Source organism: Eleutherodactylus coqui, chromosome 6, assembly GCF_035609145.1.
Source record: "Eleutherodactylus coqui strain aEleCoq1 chromosome 6, aEleCoq1.hap1, whole genome shotgun sequence".
NCBI classification, from domain to species: domain Eukaryota; kingdom Metazoa; phylum Chordata; class Amphibia; order Anura; family Eleutherodactylidae; genus Eleutherodactylus; species Eleutherodactylus coqui.
The window spans coordinates 49,125,443-49,149,752 of record NC_089842.1 but is presented as its reverse complement, the minus strand read 5'-3'; the positions used below and the strand labels follow the sequence as shown (position 1 = coordinate 49,149,752).

The following is a 24,310-nucleotide window of genomic DNA, read 5'->3' as shown; positions in this document are numbered from 1 at the left end:
TTGTTGTGTTCCATGTCATGGAAAAATTGTTAATAACTTTAGCAGGAATAAGCATACGCTCAAAAATTGTGAGCCCTAATTGGGACAAAGCCCATAATACGTAGTGATGTACAGCGCTGCATGATATGTGCTCTAAATAAAGGCGATTATTTTTAGATTGTTTTAAATTAAATACCTAGAAATATGTTTAATTATGTAATCTTCATCACCACCTTCTGGAATATGTTTTGTACTGTACTGTATCTGCAAGGCTAATTAGACAGTGATGTAATTCTAAATGTCCTAGAAACCAACACAAGGAAATACTATTCACCTATGAATCAGAGCTGTTTTATCAGACAATAAATATATATATACACATATCCCTGACCTATATATGGCTGTCTGTATAATTATATGTACAGAACCAGGAAGAATGGAATGCTGCAGTATAAATTTAAAGGCGTTGTCCACTTCGGACAATTGTTACTTGATAAAAAAAATTCCTTGACAATAAGTTGATCACAAAGTGTCCCCCTGCTGAGATCCCGGGGATCAGTTGTAATCTGTGGGAAAACCTGGCTACAAAGTCCGGTTCACAGTCAGGCCTATATCCATGGGTTCCATTCTGGGGTTGCCGGAGAGAATAGTGAAGTCGGGATGCTGGAAATGAGGAACCCTGAGGACACCTTCACACAGGCTGGAAATGCTGCGGAATTTCCATTGCAGGAATCGGAATGAAAATTCAGCAGCTTTTATAGTACAAGCCATGGGGGAAGAGATTTCAGAAATCCCCTTCACATGGTGCAGCAACTTTTGGTGCAATGAATCTGCAGTGTGTATATTTCTGCTGTGGACTTCCACCCTTGATATACAAGGGTTAAATCCTGCAGCAAATCTGCAGGAAAAAAACGCTGCCCAAATCGAACCATTTAAGTGTGGATTTGGCCGCTGCCGTTTTCCAGTGATAGGGCTCCTGCATTTGCGCACCCCCATAGACTCCTAAGGTGCCTTGGGTTGACAAAAATAGAGCATGATGCGTATATTTTCACATGTGTGAAAATTAAGCGGGAAAACGCAAAATATTAGGGAACCCATTGAAATCAATGAGCTTTATTCTCTGCATTTTGCGCAAGCGATTTTGCGCGTGCAAAAACGCACACAAAATCACCCGTCTGCACGAGCCTTAATTGCTGTGAGTTTTTCAGCGATTATGCTACGTATGAAAGAACCCTTATTGGTCTTCATGTGAGTAATGGAAGCCTATTGTTCCATCCCTATATAGTACTATATAGGGCTCTATATAGTAAGTTGTGGTGAGTTCCTATGAGGATCCCCAGGAAGATCCTTAGGCCTCAGTCACACGGGCATATTTTTTCGCGCGATTTGCGGATCACATAACGGATGCGCATCCGCAAATCGCGTGACCAGGGCTGACGATTCACCAAAAAATCTGCACCTAGCCGCGTTTATCGTTGCAGCAAAATGGCTGTCTGACCTGAGTAAAATCGCCATGCGCATCAAAATGCGCATGAATCTTGGATCGGCCAAAACTTTTTCGGAACTTTTTCGTCGTGCATGTAATCATGCTGCAGCCCACTACAAGGTGTCATAAATAACTGCTAATGAGGCCTGTTCTTCATTCTGCTTCTGGTCCGACCTGGATGTGCGTGGCACTACTGGAGATTTGATAAGATAACCTGTTGCCCCCATATTACGACCACCTTGTCCGCCTTTCATTTTATTCAAGTAATCACTTCCTAGAAGACTATGCACTCGTGCAGATGATGGGAGTACGGTGCGGCGTGCTCGCCAGCGAAAAATTGCAGCTAGTTGCAGTACATGCCTTTTGTGCGCACAATTAAATGCAGAACGCAGATAGGCGCGTTCTGCGAATCGTTGTGTCCTATAATTTATCGCACATCCGCATAAAAAACGGACATGTGACCGATCCCATTGCGAAGCATTGGGTCTATATATACGCGAATCGCATACGCAAATTGCGCGAAAAAATGCCCGTGTGACTGAGGCCTTAGCCTAAGAGTGGCCATACATATTAGACATACATCAGCCGAATCCTCAGCTTTCAGGGGAAGGGTCCAAAATGGAACGTATATGAGGACCTCCCAACTCTACCCTATCAGCAGATATCGGGGAGCGATAAGGATTGGGCAGTTGGATTACAACAAATGTCCCTTGAATTGTTGGAGAAATGGTGGACATGGGGTGGAAGTGTCCGAGGATCTCTCAATTTTGGCAGGAAGTGTTCAGGTTGCTGACAAATATATGTTACATGATTACGTATGACAATACTGTCAGCCTACCTAGCACAGTATACTGTATATATATATTTATATATATACTGATGAAGCCATCACTGTATGCGGTCATCTAAATGTTCCTCAATTGACCCAGAAAAAGTCAGAACCAGAAATAGGTAGAATACGAACTGTGCTGGAGGCAAAGTACATGTTGTAACAAGTGATATATAATATAATTGTCATGCCAACATAACAAGATGTTCAGTACCTGCCATCAAATTATGCAAAGCAGCAAAGTCCCTCCTTGGATTCCTGGCCAGCAAAGGTATATAAGTACTGTTACCCGATGGACATCTTATTGGAAAATTACATTGGAGGAAGATATGGACAAGTTGGGTATGTATTGTATTTTCCAATACTCTATTTTATACATTGGCTTATATTATATAACGTTTCCTAACTATAATAATAGAACCATCGATGCAAATATCCAACCTCTCGGCAGGTTCTTTATCAGATTTGACTTGCTTTATGAATGATACCTTGTAAGGAGCCTCATGTCAGGGACATTTTGCTATCTTCTGAATGTGTAGGGAAGTGGCTACCTTGGATAAAGTGTGACTGGTAGGGACCTTTCACAGAATTGTCACGTTTTTAACTGCGGAATGTGTTCTGCGGAAACGTCTTGCGGAATTCCTTACTTTTTTTTACCTAGACTTTAATTGCGGAATTACATCTCCGGTATGTTAGAAATCCACAACAACAATTCCACAAGACGTCCTTAATTCTGCAGCAGAAAGTTTTTCCATTCTAGAACTTTTCCTCTCCATGTGCAGTACATTTTAGAATTCTCCTCCACATGGCTTGTACTGTGAATGTTGCAGTATTTCCACAGCACAACTGCTACGGAAATGCCACAGCATTTATACTGTAGGTGTGAAGCTACTCTTAGGATGGAAATGCTGCAACATTAAGGCCTCCCACACACTTGCGATTGCGTTTTTTGTTAACGCGATTGTGAATGGGACTTTCTATTGTAAAAAAACGCAACGCACGCAACTGCGTTTTTGGTGCATTGCGTTGCGTTCTTAACATTAGAAAGTCCCATTGACAATCGCGTTAACAAAAAACGCAATCGCAAGTGTGTGGGAGCCCTTACAGTACAAGCCGTGTGGAGGAGATTTCTAAAGTCTACTTGACATGGAGCGGAAAACTTTTGAAAAACTCTACGGCTTCTAAATCCACAGCATGCCTACTGATGCTGCAGATCTGTGCAGGGGATATCAAGCCTTGAAATACAAGGGTTAAAATCCACAGCCCATCTGCTACAGAAACAATGAACTAATTCGCATTATTTAGGTGCAGATTTAGCCACTGTGGATTTCCAGCGTATTTGCTGCAGTTTTCCCACTGCGGAAAGCCCACAGCTAATTCACCGCAAGGTACCCAAAAGCCTTATCCGGATGACAATGTCCGATCTTGGTCTGTAGAAAGCAGACTGCGTTTAATCGTGTTGCATCCGTCTGATTTTTACAGCTATGTGTGATGCGATTTTCTCACACACAAAAAATGAAAGGGGGGACAATATTTTTTCTAGTATAGTTTAGCGATCCAGTGCTGCTTGCCAATTCATGTGCACTCCATTTTTTTTGCATCCATTGATTTGGATGAGCAATAGTCATCCATGAAACGGAACTAGAATAGAACATGTTGCAACTTTTTTACACAGAGCACTATTGACTATAACGGGTCCGTATACTGTCCATGTGCCGTCTGGTGCACACAAGGACAGCACACAGGTGTGAGTCACGCCAGTGTGAATAAGCCCTTAGGTTTCAGACGAGCGCATTTCAATATGTTCCGAGTTTGGGTCAGTCAACCTAGTGGTCAGGCCAGGACACATGTCTGTATTACTGATACAGAAATGTGCCTGCAATACGCTCATCTGAAACCAGCCTCCTTCACACGAGTGTATGTGTTTTTACGGTCGCCCGCATGCACCGTTAAATTGTGTGAAAAAAAGACGCGATCAAGCCCCGAGCTTAATTAGCTTTTTCTCGTCCTTCCACACGGTGACGAAAAAATACATCAAAGCTGTGTGGTCCATTAATTGAGAGTTAGAAAGGTTGATCACTTCCTATGCCACCTTCAAAACATTTCATATAAAACCCCAGAATATAGTAAATCAACTTTACTTGGCAAAAGCTATGAGATAATATTAATAAGGCTACCCCCAATATGCCACCAATTCCCACATGGCAGTTACCTGGTCGTTGGTCTTCTTATAGCCCTTCCGTCCTTGTTCTGTGTGATCAGATGTCCTACAGATTGCATTCAGCTGTAAGGTGCAACTGCATAGATGATAAATAGTCTAAGGCGGTGGTTGCTATTAACTCTTCCTTTACAGGAAAGAATGCAGCTTATAAACTGTAGTAAAATTACTACATTCAGGAGATTACATATCATGCAATACACTGCACAATGCACCATAAGCCGCAGTAAAGCCCACACCAAAATCCGCAGACCAATTGTAGATTTTGATGCAGAATTAAAAATACACACACACAAGGGCAGATATATGGAACGATCATGGCTGGGATGACTGTCGGATTTGCAAAAAGGCCCATAAGGCCACCAGAACGAGTCTTAGTTCTAGTTCATAGACGATCTATAATGTCCACATACCCTAATGAGCCATATCAGTAGGGATTGTCGTCTTGGGACAACCCCTTTAATTGATTCACACATCCACTTTAAAAAATGATACAGCAAATTGGTGGTTTTCTTATCCTAAGATACTTAATAAACTGCATTATCGTCTCCATCTCCATCATCCACAGTATTTCTTCCCCTGGTACTCTGGCTATTGGCTGGAACGGTTAAAACTGATCTGAACGTTTTGCAAGAATGCCTTCAAGACCCCGAATATGATGAGTTACTAGATATAGCCAAAAATGGGCTACCAAAACTATCATCTACCAAGATGGCTCATCGCAAACACATTGTAATTGTTGGTGCTGGAATGTCCGGACTCGCTGCAGCCAAAACATTGCAAGATGCTGGACATAAGGTAAGTTGGATATTAATTAAGATGATTGCTGTTACTTCATACTTACGCCAAATACACCATACAGTTACAATATAAGGGTGACATCATGCCAATGTCATATGCATCATGCTTTATATTTTACATGGCAGGTGACTGTGCTGGAAGCTGACAACAGAGTAGGAGGCCGTGTGAGAACATATAGAGATCCAGAGGGCTGGTATGCAGACTTGGGACCAATGCGACTGCCGGAGTCTCACAGGTATCAGTACTGCAGATTCATTTGGAGATTAGTAATTGTACAGACATGGACCCCAGATTATTTGATTGGGTACTGTAAGCAGAGTACACATAGACAAGATATGACACATTATTAGTGGCTAAAAAGTTGCCAAATATGCCAAATCTTGGGCACAAAACTTTCTTTTGTGCTATTAAATAGAGTAAATTCGTCTTTTATGAAACTTATGCACCAAAAGTCGTGATATATGAAGAATATATCGCACCTGATTTTCCAACATAACATTTTAAATATTTTTGGAGGATTTTAAAGTAAAAATGTATCTATTGTCAAAATACCCTCCATATATCAGTAGTACATGTGATTGTATATAGTATATGGGAACATTTTGTAATATAGGAGAAAGTGTGATCTCCAAGCGGCTTCAGACACCAAAAATATCTATCTAGTGTGAAACAGTAAGGGCGGCTTCAAACGAGTGTAATTCACTGACATTGCATACTAACTGCGTGCCGCCAATCGCCATGCACTGCGTACTGGCTGCATGCGTAATACTCGCCAAGATAGAACATGCTGTGATCTTTCCTGCACACGAATTTCGCGCAATATGTATGAGCAGCAACATGATAACCTATAGCAGATTGGTATATCTTATTACGTGCTCAAAAAGCACACATGTAATACGTACCACATGCCCGTGTGAAGGTGCCCTAGATACAAAATAGAGAGGAGGGGGAGGTGGGGGATGCAGCTGCAGTATTTCAATGAAACAGCATGATGGGAAGGGAGAGCAGCAGGGGCATATTCTGTTGGCTCAAGACACTCAGAAGAGGTCTTACATCGGATCAGGGAAGGCATGGCCACTCAGCAAGCAGCCAAGTCCTTTTACATTTTTTGGATTGGATGGTACATTATACGTCATGTGTTGTACAATGCCTGATGACTTTCTGTTGTCTTTAATAACATTTACACAATACTTAAAGGGATTATCTATTTGGTAGAAGGGTTCCTTAAGCCCTTCCCACGTAACGGCACGTCCTGGCAGGGAGGTACTTAGTGCAACAGGGCGTACAGTTACGCCCAGAGGATATCGCGAGATCAGAAAAGATCCCGTACTATCCGGCAGTAAGAGGGCGTTGAGAGCATGCGAAAAACACCTTTAGAATTCTGCCCGCTGTCGTCTCCCTGCTCAGATTTCAAATCCCCCGCCGTCAGCGCTGTGGAAGTAAGCTCTGTGATTGGATTGAGTGCCGGCCAATTGCAGCTGGCGCTTGATCCAATCACAGCGCTTATGCCGGAGGATGACAGAGCCGAGCAGAGAGGACTGCGGGGGAAGACAGTGGGGAGAATTCAAGCAGCTTGCCGCACCGCGCCGGGAACACAGAAATTGAAGCTGCTTTCCGTACTGCCGCCTGGGACACAGACGTCGGCTGGGAGGTGAGCATGGAGGTTTTTTTTAACCCGGTATATACTTGAGTATAGCTCGGCTTATACTCCAGTCAATATGTTTTACCAGTTTTTTGTGATAAAACTTATTGACTGGGCTTATACTCGAGTATATATGGTAACTGGTTTTTCAACCTTACCTATAAACCAAGCAACTATCAACCTGTGTAAACAGGCAGTCGTTCAGTGAATGTAGGCAAGCAGCTGAAAGAGATTCCCGCGCACTTCGCCTCCATTCTCTGTATGACTATTGCTCCTATGTGAAAGCAGAGGAGAGATAATGGATGGGTCGGCTGTTGGGTACCTTGCAAACTGTGATGAGAAGGAATAATGTAATACTACATTACTTCTGATTACTTTCACACACTCTTTGCAACTGTTCTCAACTCTGGCTAAGAGATGAGGATCCTGAATAGGGGATCCATCCTCCATTAACTCAGAAGGCCCTTATATGGTATACGACAATGGGTTTTCTAAACTAGAAAACCCTTTTATTTTGGCCACATGATGGAAAACTGTGGAATTGTCTTTCTATGATGAAAGTGGTGAATATTTGTAGAGCCATCCCATATGGTCCCAAATACTATGTGTTCTACATTACTGACACTTCTGTTACTTCTTACAGGATTGTACGTGAATACTGTAAACAGCTCGATCTGAAACTGGAGCCTTTTATTATATATGACGAAGATAATTTTTATTTCTTCAACAATATCCGACAAGTTTATAAAGAAGTGATGAAGGACCCAAATCTGTTTACATTTAATCTACAACCAGAAGAAAAAGGGAAATCAGTTTCTGAGTTATACAATAGCCTGTTAAACAAGGTATTTCCATCTTTCTTAATAGGGTGGTCATCATAAGTAGGGAGATGTCCGCTCATTCATGGACCTACGTAGAGATAGCTTGACCTTTTCCAGGCAATTAAAGTGGTCATATGGATGTTTTGTGCGTTTCCCAAGTGCTAGCAACCATGTAGAGACAAATACAAAAAACTTCTTACCAGTGGTTAAATGTAGAAAATCAATTGCTGTTGCAGTGTATTCATTCCAACCCCTCCTCTCAGAGGGCAACTGTTATTCACCTTCATGGTGGAGTTCTGGTCCAGTTCTTGTCCTCCTGATATCATCACACTTTCAGATTTCCTTATACAAATTCCTTGGTTTAGTATCATCTGCTTCCTAGTACTGTTGTATCAATTGCTAATTACATCTTTTGATTGTCACCCCGCCAACCCCCTGTCATCTCATATGGACAGTCTAGGTGCCTTCAGGTTTTGGACTTGGGTTACCCTTGTCAGGACGATCACCCTGTTTCTAGGCAAGGTTACCTTGCAATAGTGTGATAGAATGAGATTTCCCTTTCCTCCCCCTTTCACTTTCATTCTAAATAGTTTTGCTCTGCGTTACTTATCGTGTATATTCGTCCTTTTTAGGACAACTATTACATCCGACTCGGACGAGGTGTTTGGTGTAACACCTACACAGGGATGTGGGCTCTTCAGATGCTGCAATGTTATCAAGCATAAAAGTGGAAAATGTATTTAGTTATGGAACTATGAGGTGCACCAAGACCTCCTGTTGTGGGTAGTTAGAAGTAGGGGGCGCTATCTAGCAGCTATTGAAAGGGGCATCACTTTTATCCTTGCTATGGCTCCTTCTGTCTTTTTTGTACACCACAGAGTGGATATATCTATCCTGGACATTATAGAGAAGTTATCCACTCTGGTTACTGCTCATGGTACCATCCAGTATAATCTACTATACAGAATTAACACATTTGACCTGTTGATGTGCAGGTCAATCATGCGAACATACTGTCTGGGGATGCACAGAAGTTTTACATTAGGGTGCAGACCTGCTCTATTTCCAAACTGATCACTTCTGTTATTTTCAGCTCGTCGAAAAAGCTCATGGAAATTGCTCTGCACTTCTGGACGAACTTGACAGCGCTTCCAAACAGGTATTACCAGTCATTCATCACAGATACATATTACACGCCATCAACTATCAAAAGTGCTCTGTAAATAGATGATACATAGCTAAATATAAATATGAAATGATATATAGATATGATAGATAGACAGACAGATATAGACAGTACGATAGTAATTTACTTGTTTTTGCTTCTTTGAAACAGTCTTTCCTGGTTGACGAAGGACATCTAAGTGCCGGAGCTATTCAAATGCTTGGACACTACAAAAATGCCAATGGCAATTACTTCATATCACTTTATGAATCAGGACTTACTTTGATGAACAACAAAAGGTACAGTCTATGAGTTTGTTCAAGGCCTTTAACAATGCCGGTGTATCCCTCCAGCTATGATTATATGGTTGCCACAAAATAATATTTAAAGGGGCTGCCCAGTTTAGCTAGACCAGTTCCCCATACCCTATAAGGCTGGGTTCACACGGAGCGATTTTGCATATCCGCACAATGGCAAAACCGCTGAGTTTGCTCTGTCTCAACTCTCTCTTGGCAGTTCTACAATAGACAATATTTAGCACTGTAGTACCTATCCGATTATGCTATAATGTCTGCATAATAAACTCTACGTATATGGCCTGTATCCTAACACCGTTTGGGAACATGTATATCTATACTCCGCTAGTCTATATAAACACTGTATAGCTAACCCTACACATATCGAATAGTTTACTGGTATACACTCCAAAAACTACAGTATTACCCCTAGCGATTAATAGCATTACAGGCTTTCTCACACTAACATTGTGACATTTTCCTATCCACAGTTAACACTTTATCCATTTTACCAAACAAGAACCTATTGAACATCATTTCCTAAGTTTGTAGGGTTAACTTTTCCATCCCCATTACATGTGGTCCACATTATCAGTGACACAGCGCAGGTCAATGTGAGGACATTACTGCATTACACCAGCCTGTATCAAGGTCCCAGGACCTCATAATCGACAGTCCTGAAATGGACTGTGGCCTACCAGAGAGAATAGTAGCACAAGGAGTTGATAGTTTTCTGCTCCTCCATAGTCTTCAACTGTATCCTTGTCTATGTGGAAACAATTAAGTTTGTCAGGACACAGGGGGAACTCTTCAAGAGCGTCCCATTGTGCCTTGCCAGACAAAATAAAGTGCCAGAGCCTAGTCCTGGTATGATGCCATTCCTGAAAGAACCTTCTAATATGCAAGGATTGTGGAAATTGGGAAATAGCATTCGTCTTAGATCCATCTAACAAGCCACAAAAAAAAGCTAGAATGTCTCCATAAATGTGCTTGAATAAGAACGTCCTAAAAACGGTCATGGCTGAATTATCACATATTTGTTAGAAAGTTTAGATATTTTTGTAACTGCTTGCAACTTCTAAGAAACTTTTGAACTTCAGCTTGCAGAATTTTTATGGCAACGGTAGGATGTGACTTGCTAGTCATACTTTATTTAGTGTACTTGTTCCTGGGACAATTATGATAAATCTGCCACCTTGCATTCAATATTAGACTTCTGCTCTACTATACCACTATTTGGTTCTGTCTGGGTCTATTGGTTCTTGCTTCGGACACTCCATGGTAGTTATTCTATTGAGCGCTAAAAATGTGAACATGTAATTTGGATGCACACAATTTTGGGAAAGACAGAGAGACCGACCATGTTTGTAATATCCTTAGCTGAATGTGTTGTCCAAAGTTCAAAACCCTATTTTTTTTCCCACCAGGATGGATCAGATTGTTGGTGGCTTCGACCTGTTGCCCTCAGCATTGGCCAGACAACTGGGAAGTGCCATCAAACTAAATTCCCCTGTAGTCAAAGTTATGCAGAGGCACAAATCTGTGATTGTCCATTACCGTAAATCTAATTCCTCCGTTCTCACAAGCATATCTGCAGACTATGCCATCATCACCACCACCGCCAAGGCCGCCAGACGTATAGACTTCAGTCCTCCACTGAGTAATCAGAAATACAATGCTCTGAGTTTCGTTCACTATGCAAGTGCCACAAAGATTCACCTGAGCTGCAATGAGAGATTTTGGGAGAAGGACGGTATTGTCGGTGGAACAAGTATTACAGATCGACCATCTCGTAATATCTACTACCCAAGTCGTAACTCCACCAATGGAAGAGGTGTTATCCTGGGGGCATACGTTTTAGAAGATGATTCACTGTTCTTTGCATCGCTCAGTGATGAGGATTGTGTTGATATCGTTTTGAAAGACTTGTCTATCATTCATAGAATACCAAAGGAGGAGCTGAAGAAACTCTGCCCAAAGTATGTGGTGAAGAAATGGAGTTTGGATCCATATTCCATGGGAGCATTTGCTTATTTCACACCATATCAGCTTGGAGATATGTATGAAGACTTATCCAAACCAGAAGGCAGAATTTACTTTGCTGGGGAGCACGTATCATCTCCTCATGGCTGGATTGACACTGCCGCTAAGACTGGTTTGAGGGCAGCAAGAGAAATTCAGAGGGACTCCATGATGTTTCTCCATAGATAAAGTATTTGATTATATAGTAGAGATTTGCATGGCTTTAAAAATAAAATCTGATTAATAAATTGAGCAGTTTTGGTCATAGATTGCGGATAACTGGCACTAATAATTAGTGGAACATCTGCTCATCCTCTACCCCCCTAGATCCTGCAAGAGATATGAGAAAATACATAATTGGAGATAATTTGGAATGGACATATCATAAATATTGGAAAGAAAACTAGTAACCTCTTCTAAATATTTAGACAACTTTTGACAGTCCCACAAATGATGGGTCCAGTCTTCCTGGAAACCCTAGCACTTGGGGTAAAAACAGTACTTTTATTAGCAATACAACAAAAACGTTTTGGTGAATAATACAGCCTATGAGCGATCAGAAATGGCATACATTGATCAATAAGATCTTAACAGAAGAAGAAACTTGAGGCCAATCATCCCTCAAGGCTACACCATCTTTCAATTGTCATTTCACTTGTGAAGACAAGAGTCTGAGACCATCTTTTTAGTGATATTTTATAGACCATGTAAATAAACCCATTTTAAGTGATGTGTTACCATAAAATAAATCAGTTGCTCAGAACAAATGTGAAAATGTTTTTGTTTTTTTTTTGTAATTGAACATAGTAAAAACATTTGTCTTAATGGAAGTGTGTAGATAGAACATATATTATCAAAAGAAAAGCAATTATCATCCGTGATGTACAAAACACATGAAAGGTCCCTTCCAGAATTAGGTCCTTGGAGCTGAACAAAAAATTACTGGGACTGCTGGATTCAATACTAAAAAGGAGGCAAACAAACTTATTGACTATAACCATCTCCATCCAGTCATACCAGGTGACATAGTGCAGCATGCAGGGCTATTTTGTCCGGGATTTCGTACCTGAACTGTGCTGAAGGCAATGAGCTGAGCCTCTGGCACAAATGTAAATGGGCTCTGAGGGTCTTTATTTCCAAAAGAACCCTTTAGCATTAAAGGGACTATCAAGGTGTGGGGCTTTTTTTTTTTAATGAATCCAAAATAATAAAAGGAGGGATATGTACTCATCCTTTCCCTTGGTGATCCAGGGCTGCAGCTCCCACGACCCTCCCAATCTTTGGTTTTGGCTATCACCTGACCACTGCAACCAATCAGAGGTTGCAGCAGACAGGTGCCTTTCTTCTGGCATCACCACTCAGATGCTGGGTGACATGAGAGCAGGAGAATGACACCTGACTACTGCGGCCTCAGATTCGCTGTAGTGGTCAGGTGGTAGGCGTTCCTAAAGTTATATGATATGTACCCCTAATTGCCCTTGGAAAAAAAACAAACTCTCATTTGGCTACATAAATGGGAAAAACGTATGGCTGTTGGAATGCGACAATGGAAAAACTAAGACTAGTTGCTACATCCTGAAGGCCTAAAAATGATCAGTTAATATTTTCATGTAACAGGGGGGGGGTAAGAGTAAGTTTTACTGGTGGGCCCTAGGCATCCCAGTCCGACACTGAGAACTTGATGTTATGTTACTGCAGGCATTGACAAATAGACCTAGAGTGAAAGAATGGAGATGCCATTGCAGAGAGAGCATCATGTGGCATCCAGAGGGCAGAGTGTTTTTTCTTACCCTTAGATCAAGCAGTAACACTGTGAGTCGCCTTCAGTTGCCCCTGTAGCCTCACACACCAGATGCTCCCATGACAGTGTGCACTAGCCAAAAATGTCCATGTAACGGCATGCACCAGCCACAGATTCCCCATAATACCATGTGCCAGTCTCAAATGCCCACATAGTAACCGGGGGCCAGTTGGATGCAGGTTTCAGAAGGTTGATACAGGGCTCGGTAATCTGCCAGCTTGGTTCTTTACTGGATGTGGGAACTGGACACATGACCAAACAATTCGGCAACAGCCATGTCAGGGAAGTCCAAACCTGGCAGTGGTGGCATTGGTGCTGGGAACAGGTGAGCATCGGTACCTGACTCCGACAATCTGGATGGCTGTGGACACCGGTGATTATTAATTTACAGTTCATTCATTCATACAGGAATGAATAATTCTTCCTGAGCACGAAAATAGCACATATTGAACTAAATACCTTAATTACCTATTTCAATGAATGGGAGCATGGTTACAGTAAAATATACACATGCACGCGCAATTGCACAACGACCATTGTGCGAATACTCTTATGCCCATGTGACACCAGCCTAAGGCCTCATGTCCACGGGGAAAATCAGGCCCGCTACGGATTCTACATGGAGAATCTGCAGCGGGTCCCTCCTGCCCCGCAGACATGAGCGCTTAAAATAGGAATTTAAAAGAATTAACTCACCCGCAGCGGACCGGGAAGGTGTTCTCTTCCTCACGGCCGGATCTTCTTTTTCGGCCGGCGGATGAACTCGGCACGCCGGCATGCCGCGCGCATGCGCCGGGCACATCCGCCGAGCCGAAGCAAGAAAGATCCGGCCGTGATGAAGAGAAGACCCTCCCGGCCCGCTGCGGGTGAGTTAATTCTTATTTTAGAACGAAAATGGAGCATGGTCCAGATTTTTTCATGCTCCTTTTTTTTAAAAATCACTTTTATTGACCATCCGCGGGTATTTATCTACCCGCGGGTGGTCAATGCATCCCTATGGGGTGCAGATCCGCGTGCGGGAGAAGAGTTAAAATCCGCCGCGGATTTTAATTCTTCTTTTGCCCGTGGACATGAGGCCTTAGGGTGAACACCCATTTGCGTTTTTTACGCTGCGATATCGCTGCGTTTCTTTCATGCGATTGCCAATGGGACTTTCTAATGTTAAAACCGCATCGCACAAAAATTGTAAAGTACAAACTTGCGATGCGTTTTTAACATTATAAAGTCCGATTGTCAATCGCGTTAAAAAAAACGTAGCAATATCGCAGCGTTAAAAACACGCAAGTGGGTGTTTACCCTTAAAGGGGTTTTCCAGGGAAATACTATTATGAGCTCTTCTCTGTGCTGTTAGCGCTGCAAATACACAGAGGTCAGAGCTGAAGCAGCAGAAGTCTCCACGCCGACCTCTGTGTAGTGGCCGGCGCTTGTAACTGCAGGTACTGCTCGCGTTGATGTCAATGAGACCTCAGCCTGCAGTTACAAGCGCCGGCCGCTACACAGAGGTCGGCGTGGAGACTTCCGCAGTATTAGTGTATCTTGACGCCACCAGGAAGTACTGGTGGAGTCAGGTTTGACAGGGGAGTTACGCCCACTGTACGTCATTGGCTGCCGAGTTCGATGGGATGTAGGTTCTGGCAGCCCACTAAACATTGTAGGTGAAAGGATACAGCGTCCACCGCTACAGCCAGCCATCCGCAGCTGCTAGTTATTTACCCGCTGGCCGGCCAGAACGAGTTATAAGAAAATCATACTGCTCCTTCCCAGCCTGCTAGGCCATTCACCACAGAGGGGGGAGCATCAGCAGCTACGTGAAGCGGCTTCCCTAGCACTGCTGCAGCACGGAGCCCGCAGCAGCCTCACTGGACATTGCACTCACATGTCTTAGTTGGCATGCAGGTCCCCCGCTCCAGGTGCACATTGGCACATCGGGAAGGGGGTTCCCTGGCACCACTACACTCCTCTGTCTTAACGCGCAGAGCGGCCTCGGCATTAGGGAGTCCAGAGCGAGGTGAAGCAACGGCATCTCACTTTGGTAGAAGGTGCTCGGGAGCACAGCCAACACAGCGGCTGTGGTGCAGCACAGGGAGACCTAACACCACCTTGTAGGACCTTCAGATCTTGACCCAATCGGCAGCTAGGGGTGTGACAGGGGCATTCCCCCTGTCAAACCCCTTGGTTCGGGTGGCGTCAAGATACACTAATACCGACTTCCGCTGCTTCAACTCCGACCTCTGTGTATTTGCGGTGCTGACAACATGCGCCTGCTCAGCTGATCTGTTGGAGTCTCAAGCGACGAACCCCGGCCGAACAACTATTGATGGCCTATCCTGAGAATAGGTCAAGTAGAGATGAGCGAGCACGCTTGGTAAGTGCTCAGGGGGGGGGGGTCAGCGGGGGAGAGCGGAGAGGAATGGGGGGGGGGGGGAGAGATCTCCCCCCCCCCCGCGCTAACGCCCGCTGCTCCCCCGAGCACGCTCGGAGGAGAAGGCAGTTACTCGAGATGAGCGAGTATTATTCTGGAAAACCCCTTTAAGATACGCAGCAAATATGCATGTTTGCTGTGTACTGTAACAAATATATGCATAATACACAATGACAATACGCCTGTGTGAGTGAGTCCTTAGCGCTTCTTCAGATGACTGTATATGCGCAGTCTATGCCAGGTGCGCAAATGTGATATTACGCAACACAATTCGCTGAAAAGCAGCAAACATCTATACCTCATTAAGCTAAATTGCCTTTTAAATTAGGTCGGGAGTATTTTGCGCATGTATGTGAACCAGCCCTGTGTGCACAAAAAGTACAGCACTATGTGCTGATATGCGCATAAAATCAACCTCATTCACTGCGCCAATACATTGTGCTGACGCGAGTGTATTTGCGCGTATTGTTTTCTGAATAAGGCCTCATGTCCACGGGGAAATTCGGACCCACGCGGATTCCCCGTGCAGAATCCTGCAGCACTTCCCTCTTGACCCGCAGACATGAGGCCAAGAAATAGATTACACTTACCTGTTGGGACGCTGCGGGTCTCCCCTCTGTCGCGGCCGGATCTTGTTTCTTCTGCCCGGCGGATGTACCTGGCACGCCAAGAGTGTGCCGCACGCATGCATCGTGCATAATTTTTATTTTTTTTAAACTCCTGTTTGCCGCGGTCCCATGGCACAGCGCAAAACAGCTGCGTGCGTGCTGCAGATCCGGCGGCTTACATTGGCTTCAATGGAAGCCACGGGAGCCGTCCGTGTGGGAAAGCCACACAAAAATGGAGCATGCTGTGGTTGTTTTCCCGCGTGTGCTGTCTGCACGCCGGGGAAAAATGACATCCGCAGGTATTTAATTACCTGATGTTGCCCAATGATTCCCTATGGGGCGCGGATCTCACCAGAGTCCCATGCTTTTTTCAATTCTACTTATGCCGTGGACATGAGGCTCAAGTCCTTACTCACGTCTTTTTCATGTATGTAAAATACACAAAACATAGCAAATATGCCTGTAAATCTGTATTTGCTGTTTATGTTAAATCTCCATAGTCTATATTGGTGTATATTACGCGTGTAATATGCACCAAAACAGGACATGCTGCGCTTTCCTTCACGTGCATAAAAAGTGAGGAAAAAAACGCAGGTGTAAATGCCCAATAGAAATAAATGGGCTTTTAGCACTGCGTATTATGGGCGTGAAATAACGTGGGACATATCTGCCCGTGTGAGCTTGTGTGATGCGTTTTTAACATTAAAAAGTCCCATTGACATTCGTGTGAAAAAAACGCAATGTTAAAAAAACGCAAATGTGTGGGCGCCCTAACCCACCTAACGGTACGCTTGCAGAAATGCTCCCCTAACAATATGCATGCATTTTTTGCGTGTGCATTCCATGTATATTTGTGAGCGTTAAAAACATGCAGCGCGCTCCCATTGGTTTCAATAGCCAATTAAGTTTAATATGGAATATTTAAGCTGCGGAATAAGTTGGCGCTATACAAAATAACAGTATGGGCTAACTGGTGCATAATACGCACCAAAATAAGGACATGGGCACACAACAACACCTGACCACATCCACTGACATCAAAGGGTTCTATTCACAGCGTATTGCACGCACAAGTTTTTCATGCCTAATCCTTAGCGCAAATGCGTTTCTGTAAATAAGCCCCCAGAACTATCCTCAGGGCTTCTTCAGATGAGCGTGATTTTGTGCCGTTTTCATGGCCCCAAAACAGGACGAAACGAAACCATTGAGTTCAATGGTTTCGTTTTTACTATCGGGATTCTCGCCCGTTAATACTATGCGAACAGATAGGACTTGCTCTATATTTCTCACAGTGGCATTTTCCAATGTTAAAAAATCATCGCAAGTTTGTGCTTTTTTACGATTTTTGTGCGATGCATTTTTAACATTAGAAAGTCCTATTGACAATCGCGTTAAAAAAACGCAGCGATATCGCATAAAAAAAAAACCTGCAAGAAAAACGCAAGTGGGTATTCACCCTAAGTTTTTCTACCAGCAAGAAAGAGTGCAGGACCTACCTCACTGCTTATTTTTTCAAACTTACCGCAAAAGCGCAGACTTTGAATAATAAAAAAAACTGTTAATGTGTTAATACGCTCTGTAGCGGCGGGAGTATTAGAGCATGCCTCCATCTGTTTAAGCCCTTATAAACCCTGTGTAAGCCCTTATTTTCCCTATAACACACAAAACACACTTGGATACAATCTGCTTATTATATTCCACTTTCCAATCACATGCAGTTTGCTTTTTTAACACTAGAGAGCAGCAGCCCCACTGATAACCCATCATTAATCATCTAATGGGCGGGGTTGAATTACTAACTACATCCCATCAAGTGATATTAGTCATTCATTTACATAAAACACTGTGCAATCTGGTTAAAACACAAATTAAAACGATTGAGGGAGTGTAAAAACATTGCAGTCACCCCAGATGGGACTCGAACCCACAATCCCTGGCTTAGGAGGCCAGTGCCTTATCCATTAGGCCACTGGGGCTGATGGAGATTGCTGGGGAGAAGCAGCAATAGATCTATCAATAACCCTAGTGCCGATCTTCATGTTGTAGGTTGTGTTTCATACCTTCTAGCAGACTTTAGTACACTGTGGAATCTGCAGTCATACCCGCACACGGCTGTAAGGAGGAGGCAGAGGGCGGAAGCAGCGGCGACCCTCCTACTGAAGCCTACCCGTTTGCAACACTTATACAGTCAGGATGGCCGAGCGGTCTAAGGCGCTGCGTTCAGGTCGCAGTCTCCTCTGGAGGCGTGGGTTCGAATCCCACTTCTGACATCATCTTTTGCTGCGAGGCAGTAATGTCCTGAGACTGCTGATCGTTATTTCTCCTCATCTCAGCATATCAACATATATGATAGTAATAGTACAGAATAGGAGGGAGAGGTTTTGGTGATTATTATAGTGACTCACAAATAACCCTGTATATATATATTAATTATAGTGACATAAATAAAATATAAATATAGGTTATTACAAATGATCTTCCGGGTTTGCGCAAACGTTTGTGAGGTTATCCCTACCAACTGCAGTTGTTACCGGCCCCGAAACCGGACGACAGAGCGCAGTGACGTTTTTTTGCGAGAGTCTGCAAACTGTAACGGAAAGTGACGGTTTCATGGAATCTTTAGTGTTTAGTGATGAAGCTGCCTTCCAACTTTCGGGCAACAAACGTAATGTCAGAATCTGGAGGAGGGAAAACTCACCCGTCTACGTGGAGCGTATGAGTGACACCCCCAAAGTGATGTGTTCTGCGCTATATTCTGTAGGAAAAGGGGGTACTGGTGTATCTTATCTCCACCGGAAGAAAGGGTGGAGACCTGCTTTGGCCAAGGGGAGGGGGCAGGTCACGCCCCCAACAGTGGATTGGCTGTTTCCCGCACACAGCTTTTAACGTTCTGGCTGTTCAGCATGTCAGCATGTGAGGTTTCCTGGCTCACAGTCATAAACGTAACCCTCACCCTAACCCACAGTCCTTACCCTAACCCTTGGCGCTGCACCCCTCCACTACAGAGAGGATATCAGGTCCAGGGTGACAATTTGTGAGCTGCTGCATTTTGTACTCCTAATGGCTGTGTTACCTTCTGAAGACAGCATGTCAGGTGCCAGCTGTTAATCGGCCGTGGTGCCGACCCTGAGGCACACTGCCATCTTTTGCACTCTTGGCTGCTGGCACTCACCCCCGCTCTCTCTCTTGTCTGATGGGCGCTCCTGCGCTGTCAGTATGTGGTCTGCTGTGCTACATTCCTCCTCCAGCGACACTTAACAGGGTCCTGCTGTCACCATGCCTGAGTAGAAGGGCGGGAGCAACTCCGCTCCTGTTCCCCCGCTGCTGATAGTCTTACTACTGACGTCCCTCATTCACTGAAATGTTTCTTCTATGCGGTCCCATGCTGTCAATCGTCGGGGTTTATGAGGAAAGACAGCCAGGACATTGTATCAGGGGAACAGCCAATCCATTGTTGGGTGCGTGACCTGCCCCCTCCCCTTGCCCAAAGCAGGTCTCCACCCTTTCTTCCGGTGGAGATAAGATACACCAGTACCGGAAAAGTGTACAAACCCTTCTTTATCCATGAGGAAACAATCTGGGGATTTCATACCTGGGCGCTACAGATGTGGCTTCTGGCGCAGCTAGAATAGGAAATCCCAGGTTTCATCTTCCAACCACCACCACCACTCTCTGCCTCATTGTCACTCCGGAGTCAGAGGTGAGCTCAATAGGCAACATCCCACAGTGGCCCAAAGTATAACAGCGATACCGACAGCGGCCCCAAGAGTAATAGCGACACCACACAGTGTACCCCAGTATAGTAGCAGCCCCCAGAATAATAGCGACACCCCACAGTGTACCCCAGTGTAATAGCGACACCCCACAGTGTACTCCAGTGTAATAGCGACACCCCACAGTGGCCCCCAGAGTAATAGCAACATCCCGCAGCAGCCACCGTAGTAATAGCAACACCCTGCAACGGCCCCAGAAGTAATAGCGACACCCCGCAACAGCCCCCGGAGTAATAGCGACACCCCGCAACGGCCCCCGGAGTAATTGCGACACCTCGCAGCGGCCCCCAAAGTAATAGCGACACCCCACAGCGGCCCCTAGTGTAATACTGACACCCCACAGCAGCCCCCAGCATAATAGTGACACGCCCCTTCCCCGTGACCCATATACTTACCTGCTCCTCCTCTGCACGGCGTTGCTGCTGGCACTGATCCTGGTGCACACTGTGACGTCAGTGTACTGCTGGACGCCTCCTCCCCCTGCTCTCGCAGAACCAAGTAGTAGGAGACGTCGGGGGAGGGAGAAGGAGGATACCGGCTGCACACTGACGTCACAGTGTGCGCCGGGATCAGCGCTGCTAGCAGCGCAGCTGAGTGAATGCCGGCAGGGGAGCCGCTGCCCCTGCCAGTATTCACAAGTGGTGAGTGGCCGATGGCGGCACGTGCCAGCAGGGAGGGCTCTGCGTGCCGCCTCTGGCATGCGTGCCATAGGTTCCCCATCACTGCCATAGTGTAATTTATGGGGCTCAAAGGTGATGACAGTATCCTTTTACAATGTGTTGTTTATAGAGTTCCATACATTAGCTCTGCTACATCTGGTACTTGTTGCACTAACCTACTTAATAATAGATTGCAAAGAATAATGATGCATTAGGAACACTCTACAAAGTCTGAAGCACAAAGGACGACCATCGGCTGCACCTGCAGATTCTAGCAGGACAGGCCGACCAGTTACTATCTATAGGAGAGACGACTCCCACAGTGGCAGATATCGGGTAAAGAAGGATGGGACATTTAGGATTTTTAACATGTCAGAACTTTTGTTCTTATAGGAGATAGCTGCCATAAGAGGAGGGTGGCGGTCACTTATTCCCCTCATCCCACTGGGAACACACGGACCCTGTGCTGCTGTGTGCATAGATATGTGGAAGCTGGGAAGATTGGTTGTTGGCTGATTGAGCGTTTGGCCTCCAGCTATCTGTATCACCTTAAGAATATCGGAATGATTGGGGTTCTAAAGGGTGAGAGGTAAGAACCCGTCCCGGCTCATTCTTATAGTGTTCATTTAACAAACTCCATTCACTTACAGTGGAAAGAATCCACAGCGCAGGATAGGGGTGATGCGGATTTTCACATCCACCGCATGTGCCGTTTGTTGTGCAAATGGGAGAGTGTATAATGCCTCTGGGGCGCCACCATTAGAAGGGAGCATTCCTGCAGGCCATTGTCAGAGCTTTTAACAGGCCTTGTAACATGACTGGGAATATAAGCCAAAACCAGAGTCTTCTCCAGAAGGAAGCGATACCCGTGTACAGACAGACTGTTTTGCCCCTCATCAGTGTACAGTAGGTTGCTGGGTGAGAGGTCTTCGATGTGTGTTGGGAGGGGTCTAAATTTCCCAGAGAAGAAGGCATGGCCTTTTAAAGGTGCTTTTAGACAAAAAATGTTCAAACAAGTGAAAGTGAACGATAATACCCTGTTTCCCCAAAATAAGACATACCCTGAAATTAAGCCCTACCCTGATTTTTCAGGATTTTCGGGGAGGCATGAAATATAAACCCTACCCCGAAAATAAACCATAGATGCATTACATAAAAAAAGAAATGCAATACATTACCTAGTAGGCTCAGTGCAAGTCCCTCCTACTGCTCTCCAGAGCTCTGACGCACTTCTTGCAGCCCACTGAAGATCACCTCCTGGATACGGGATTCATAAATCCTACCTCTAGGAAGCGATGGCTCTGATTGGCTGAGCAGCAGTCGAAGAACCAATCACAACCATCGCGTTGTGGAGGCGGGATTTCTGAATTGGTCAGTCAATGCCGCGGCTCAGCCAATTCATAAATTCCGCCTCCACAATGCGATGGCTGGGATTGGTTCAACGAGTGCTGCATTGATTAGCCGAGCAGCAGTCGAAGAACCAATCACAGCCATCGCATTGGTTCATCAAGCACTGCATTAATTGGTTCTCAAACCCTGCTCAGCCAATCAGAGCCATCACTTCCTGAAGGCAGGATTTATGAATCCCGTAACTAGGAAGTGATCGTCTGTGGGCCAAGAAGGACTGCAAGAAGCATGCCGGAGCTCCAGGGAGCGTCGGGAGGGACCTGGACCGACTCTTCTAAGTATAATAAGACATCCCCTGAAAATAAGACCCAGCGGCTCTTTTTGGGCGAAAGTTAATATAAGACAGTCTTATTTTGGGGGAAACAATAATGGTTCACTTTTTGTTCATCGCTTATATTATGCAGGCATAAAAACCATCGTTGGCTCGTTCACTTATTGTTGATTTAACCCTTTCCAATCCAATTTGTATTCTGGTTTTCCTAGGGGGCTTACTCTTTTTCTGCCATTATACAATGGTGCTATCTGCTGGCTAAAGCCAGTACTGCATGAGGTGACATGTTGGATAGGCTCCAACAGCAGAGAGGTTGGCAATATACAGTAAGAGAACCCCGACGGACGTCTTCCAACATCGGAGCTGTACAGTCTTAAATCATAATGTCTTCAGAGGTCAGACAGTGGATTGGCAAGGGTTAAACAGCAATCGCTCAGTTCCTCTCGCTTAGGACTCCTTCACATGGGTGTATTTGTGTGCGCAATATGCAGAGCATAAAACCCATTGATATCAATGGATTTATACATGTTTTCCATGTTTGCACAGAAAGGCTATGGGAAGGGCACAAAGGCATGCGCAGACGCTCAATATGCTGCATAAGTCCATGAAAAAAAAGATCACATCTGCTACTCATAAAGCTAAATAACCATTTAAATAAGAGCGCGTTCCTCTGCTGCACGCAAATGAACATGCCCTGTGTGCGCAAAAAATACAGTAATATGCGCATAAAAAGCCTCATACATAGCGCAAACACGCGTAGTGGATGTATACTGAATAATTCTGAACAATTGTCATTTGAACGAGCCAACAAAGTATCTGTCTGTCTAAACAGGTGCCAAGAAAGCAAATGGCTAGGGGCGACTCCACTCACTTGTTCAAACAATAATCGGCTGGTCTAAAAAGGACCGCTAGTTCCTACAAGGAGAAATTGTGTAGAGAGAGATGTGCGATCATACCCATAAACTGCGTTCACATGGCCAAGAAAGTCGTGTGAGATTTGTGTGTTGCTAGATGCACAAATATGAACCCCCTTTTTTTTTTAATGGGGTCATACACATAAGCGATTTTATTCCTTAAATACAAATAACCGCTGCACTGCAACAGTCCTTACTTTTCGTGTTCTTTGGAACGCATCGCCCATGGTTTTCAATAGGACAGGAAAACACACCACATGGCGTGCGATGTGGGATTTACCATCGAAAACAATGGGAAACACTTGACAATCCTCCAACGCGGCTGAAAGCTGCATACATTTTAGAACTGATAGGAAACGGTTTTGACAGAAAAATGCCTCGCATTACAGATTAACCCTTTCCAATCCAATGTCGGGCCTGCCCCGACATCATCATTTCCCTCCACAGCTCCGATGTCGGGACAGGCCCAACACTGCAGTGCGGGAGTGCATCTGCACCCGATCATCAGACACATCGGGTGCAGATACACTCCTGCACTGGTCCTCATCGAGGACCCCCGAGGAGAAGGCAGTAAGGGTTTTTAATAGAGATGAGCGAACGTACTGGGTAGGGCCGATTTCGCAATCGAGCACCGCGATTTTCAAGTACTTCACTACTCGGGTGAAAAGTACTCGGGGGCGCTGTGGGGCGGGGCGTGGTGTGGTGGAGCGGGGGGGGGGGGGTAGCAGCGCGGAACAGGTGGGAGCTCTCTCTCTCCCCCCCACTCCCCTCTGCAACCCCCCACTCACCCACAGCGCCCCCAGGTACTTTTCACCCGAGTAGTGAAGTACTCGAAAATCGCGGTGCTCGATTGCGAAATCGGCCTTACCGAGTACGTTCGCTCATCTCTAGTTTTTAACCCTTTCTGCCTTCTCCTTTACACATTACATAGCGCTCAATTAGCGCTATGTAATGCATAGGGATTCCGGCCGGCGATCATGTGACCGTCGGTGTTACCTGACCCCCAACGGTCACATGAAGGCCGAGCCGAGAGCCTGCACCGTGGGAGGACCTGCTTACCTGCCTGGTGTTTTGCGCATTCTCCTTCTTCCTCCCGAGCCGGCGATCATGTGACCGTCAGGTGCCACCTGACCCCAGCAGTCACATGATCGCCGAGGCGGGAGGCAGAAGGAGAAAGCGGAAGACGCCGGACAGGT

The 24,310-nt window shown here is 45.0% G+C and overlaps 1 protein-coding gene and 2 non-coding genes across 3 annotated transcripts; 2 read left to right on the top strand and 1 right to left on the bottom strand.

Moving 5' to 3' along the window:
- Nucleotides 1-2,605: 2,605 nt before the first annotated feature.
- Nucleotides 2,606-11,511, top strand: LOC136632126 (L-amino-acid oxidase-like). Its single transcript, XM_066606760.1, has 7 exons — nt 2,606-2,636; nt 5,081-5,310; nt 5,439-5,548; nt 7,599-7,800; nt 8,870-8,935; nt 9,113-9,240; nt 10,665-11,511. The coding sequence occupies exons 1-7, from the start codon at nt 2,624-2,626 to the stop codon at nt 11,446-11,448; spliced, it is 1,533 nt and encodes a 510-aa protein (XP_066462857.1). The 5' UTR covers nt 2,606-2,623; the 3' UTR covers nt 11,449-11,511.
- A 6,482-nt stretch (nt 11,512-17,993) lies between these two features.
- TRNAR-CCU (transfer RNA arginine (anticodon CCU)) lies at nt 17,994-18,066 on the bottom strand. Its single transcript has one exon. It is a non-coding gene; the product is annotated as a tRNA-Arg (tRNA).
- A 211-nt stretch (nt 18,067-18,277) lies between these two features.
- On the top strand, nt 18,278-18,360 carry TRNAL-CAG (transfer RNA leucine (anticodon CAG)). The gene has a single exon. It is a non-coding gene; the product is annotated as a tRNA-Leu (tRNA).
- Nucleotides 18,361-24,310: the final 5,950 nt, after the last annotated feature.

Excerpts from the sequence above, each read along its gene's own strand:
- LOC136632126 (XM_066606760.1), top strand. Across the intron at positions 8,936-9,112 it reads TTGACAGCGCTTCCAAACAG|TCTTTCCTGGTTGACGAAGG; the intron begins GTATTACCAGTC and ends TCTTTGAAACAG. Across the intron at positions 9,241-10,664 it reads ACTTTGATGAACAACAAAAG|GATGGATCAGATTGTTGGTG; the intron begins GTACAGTCTATG and ends TTTTCCCACCAG.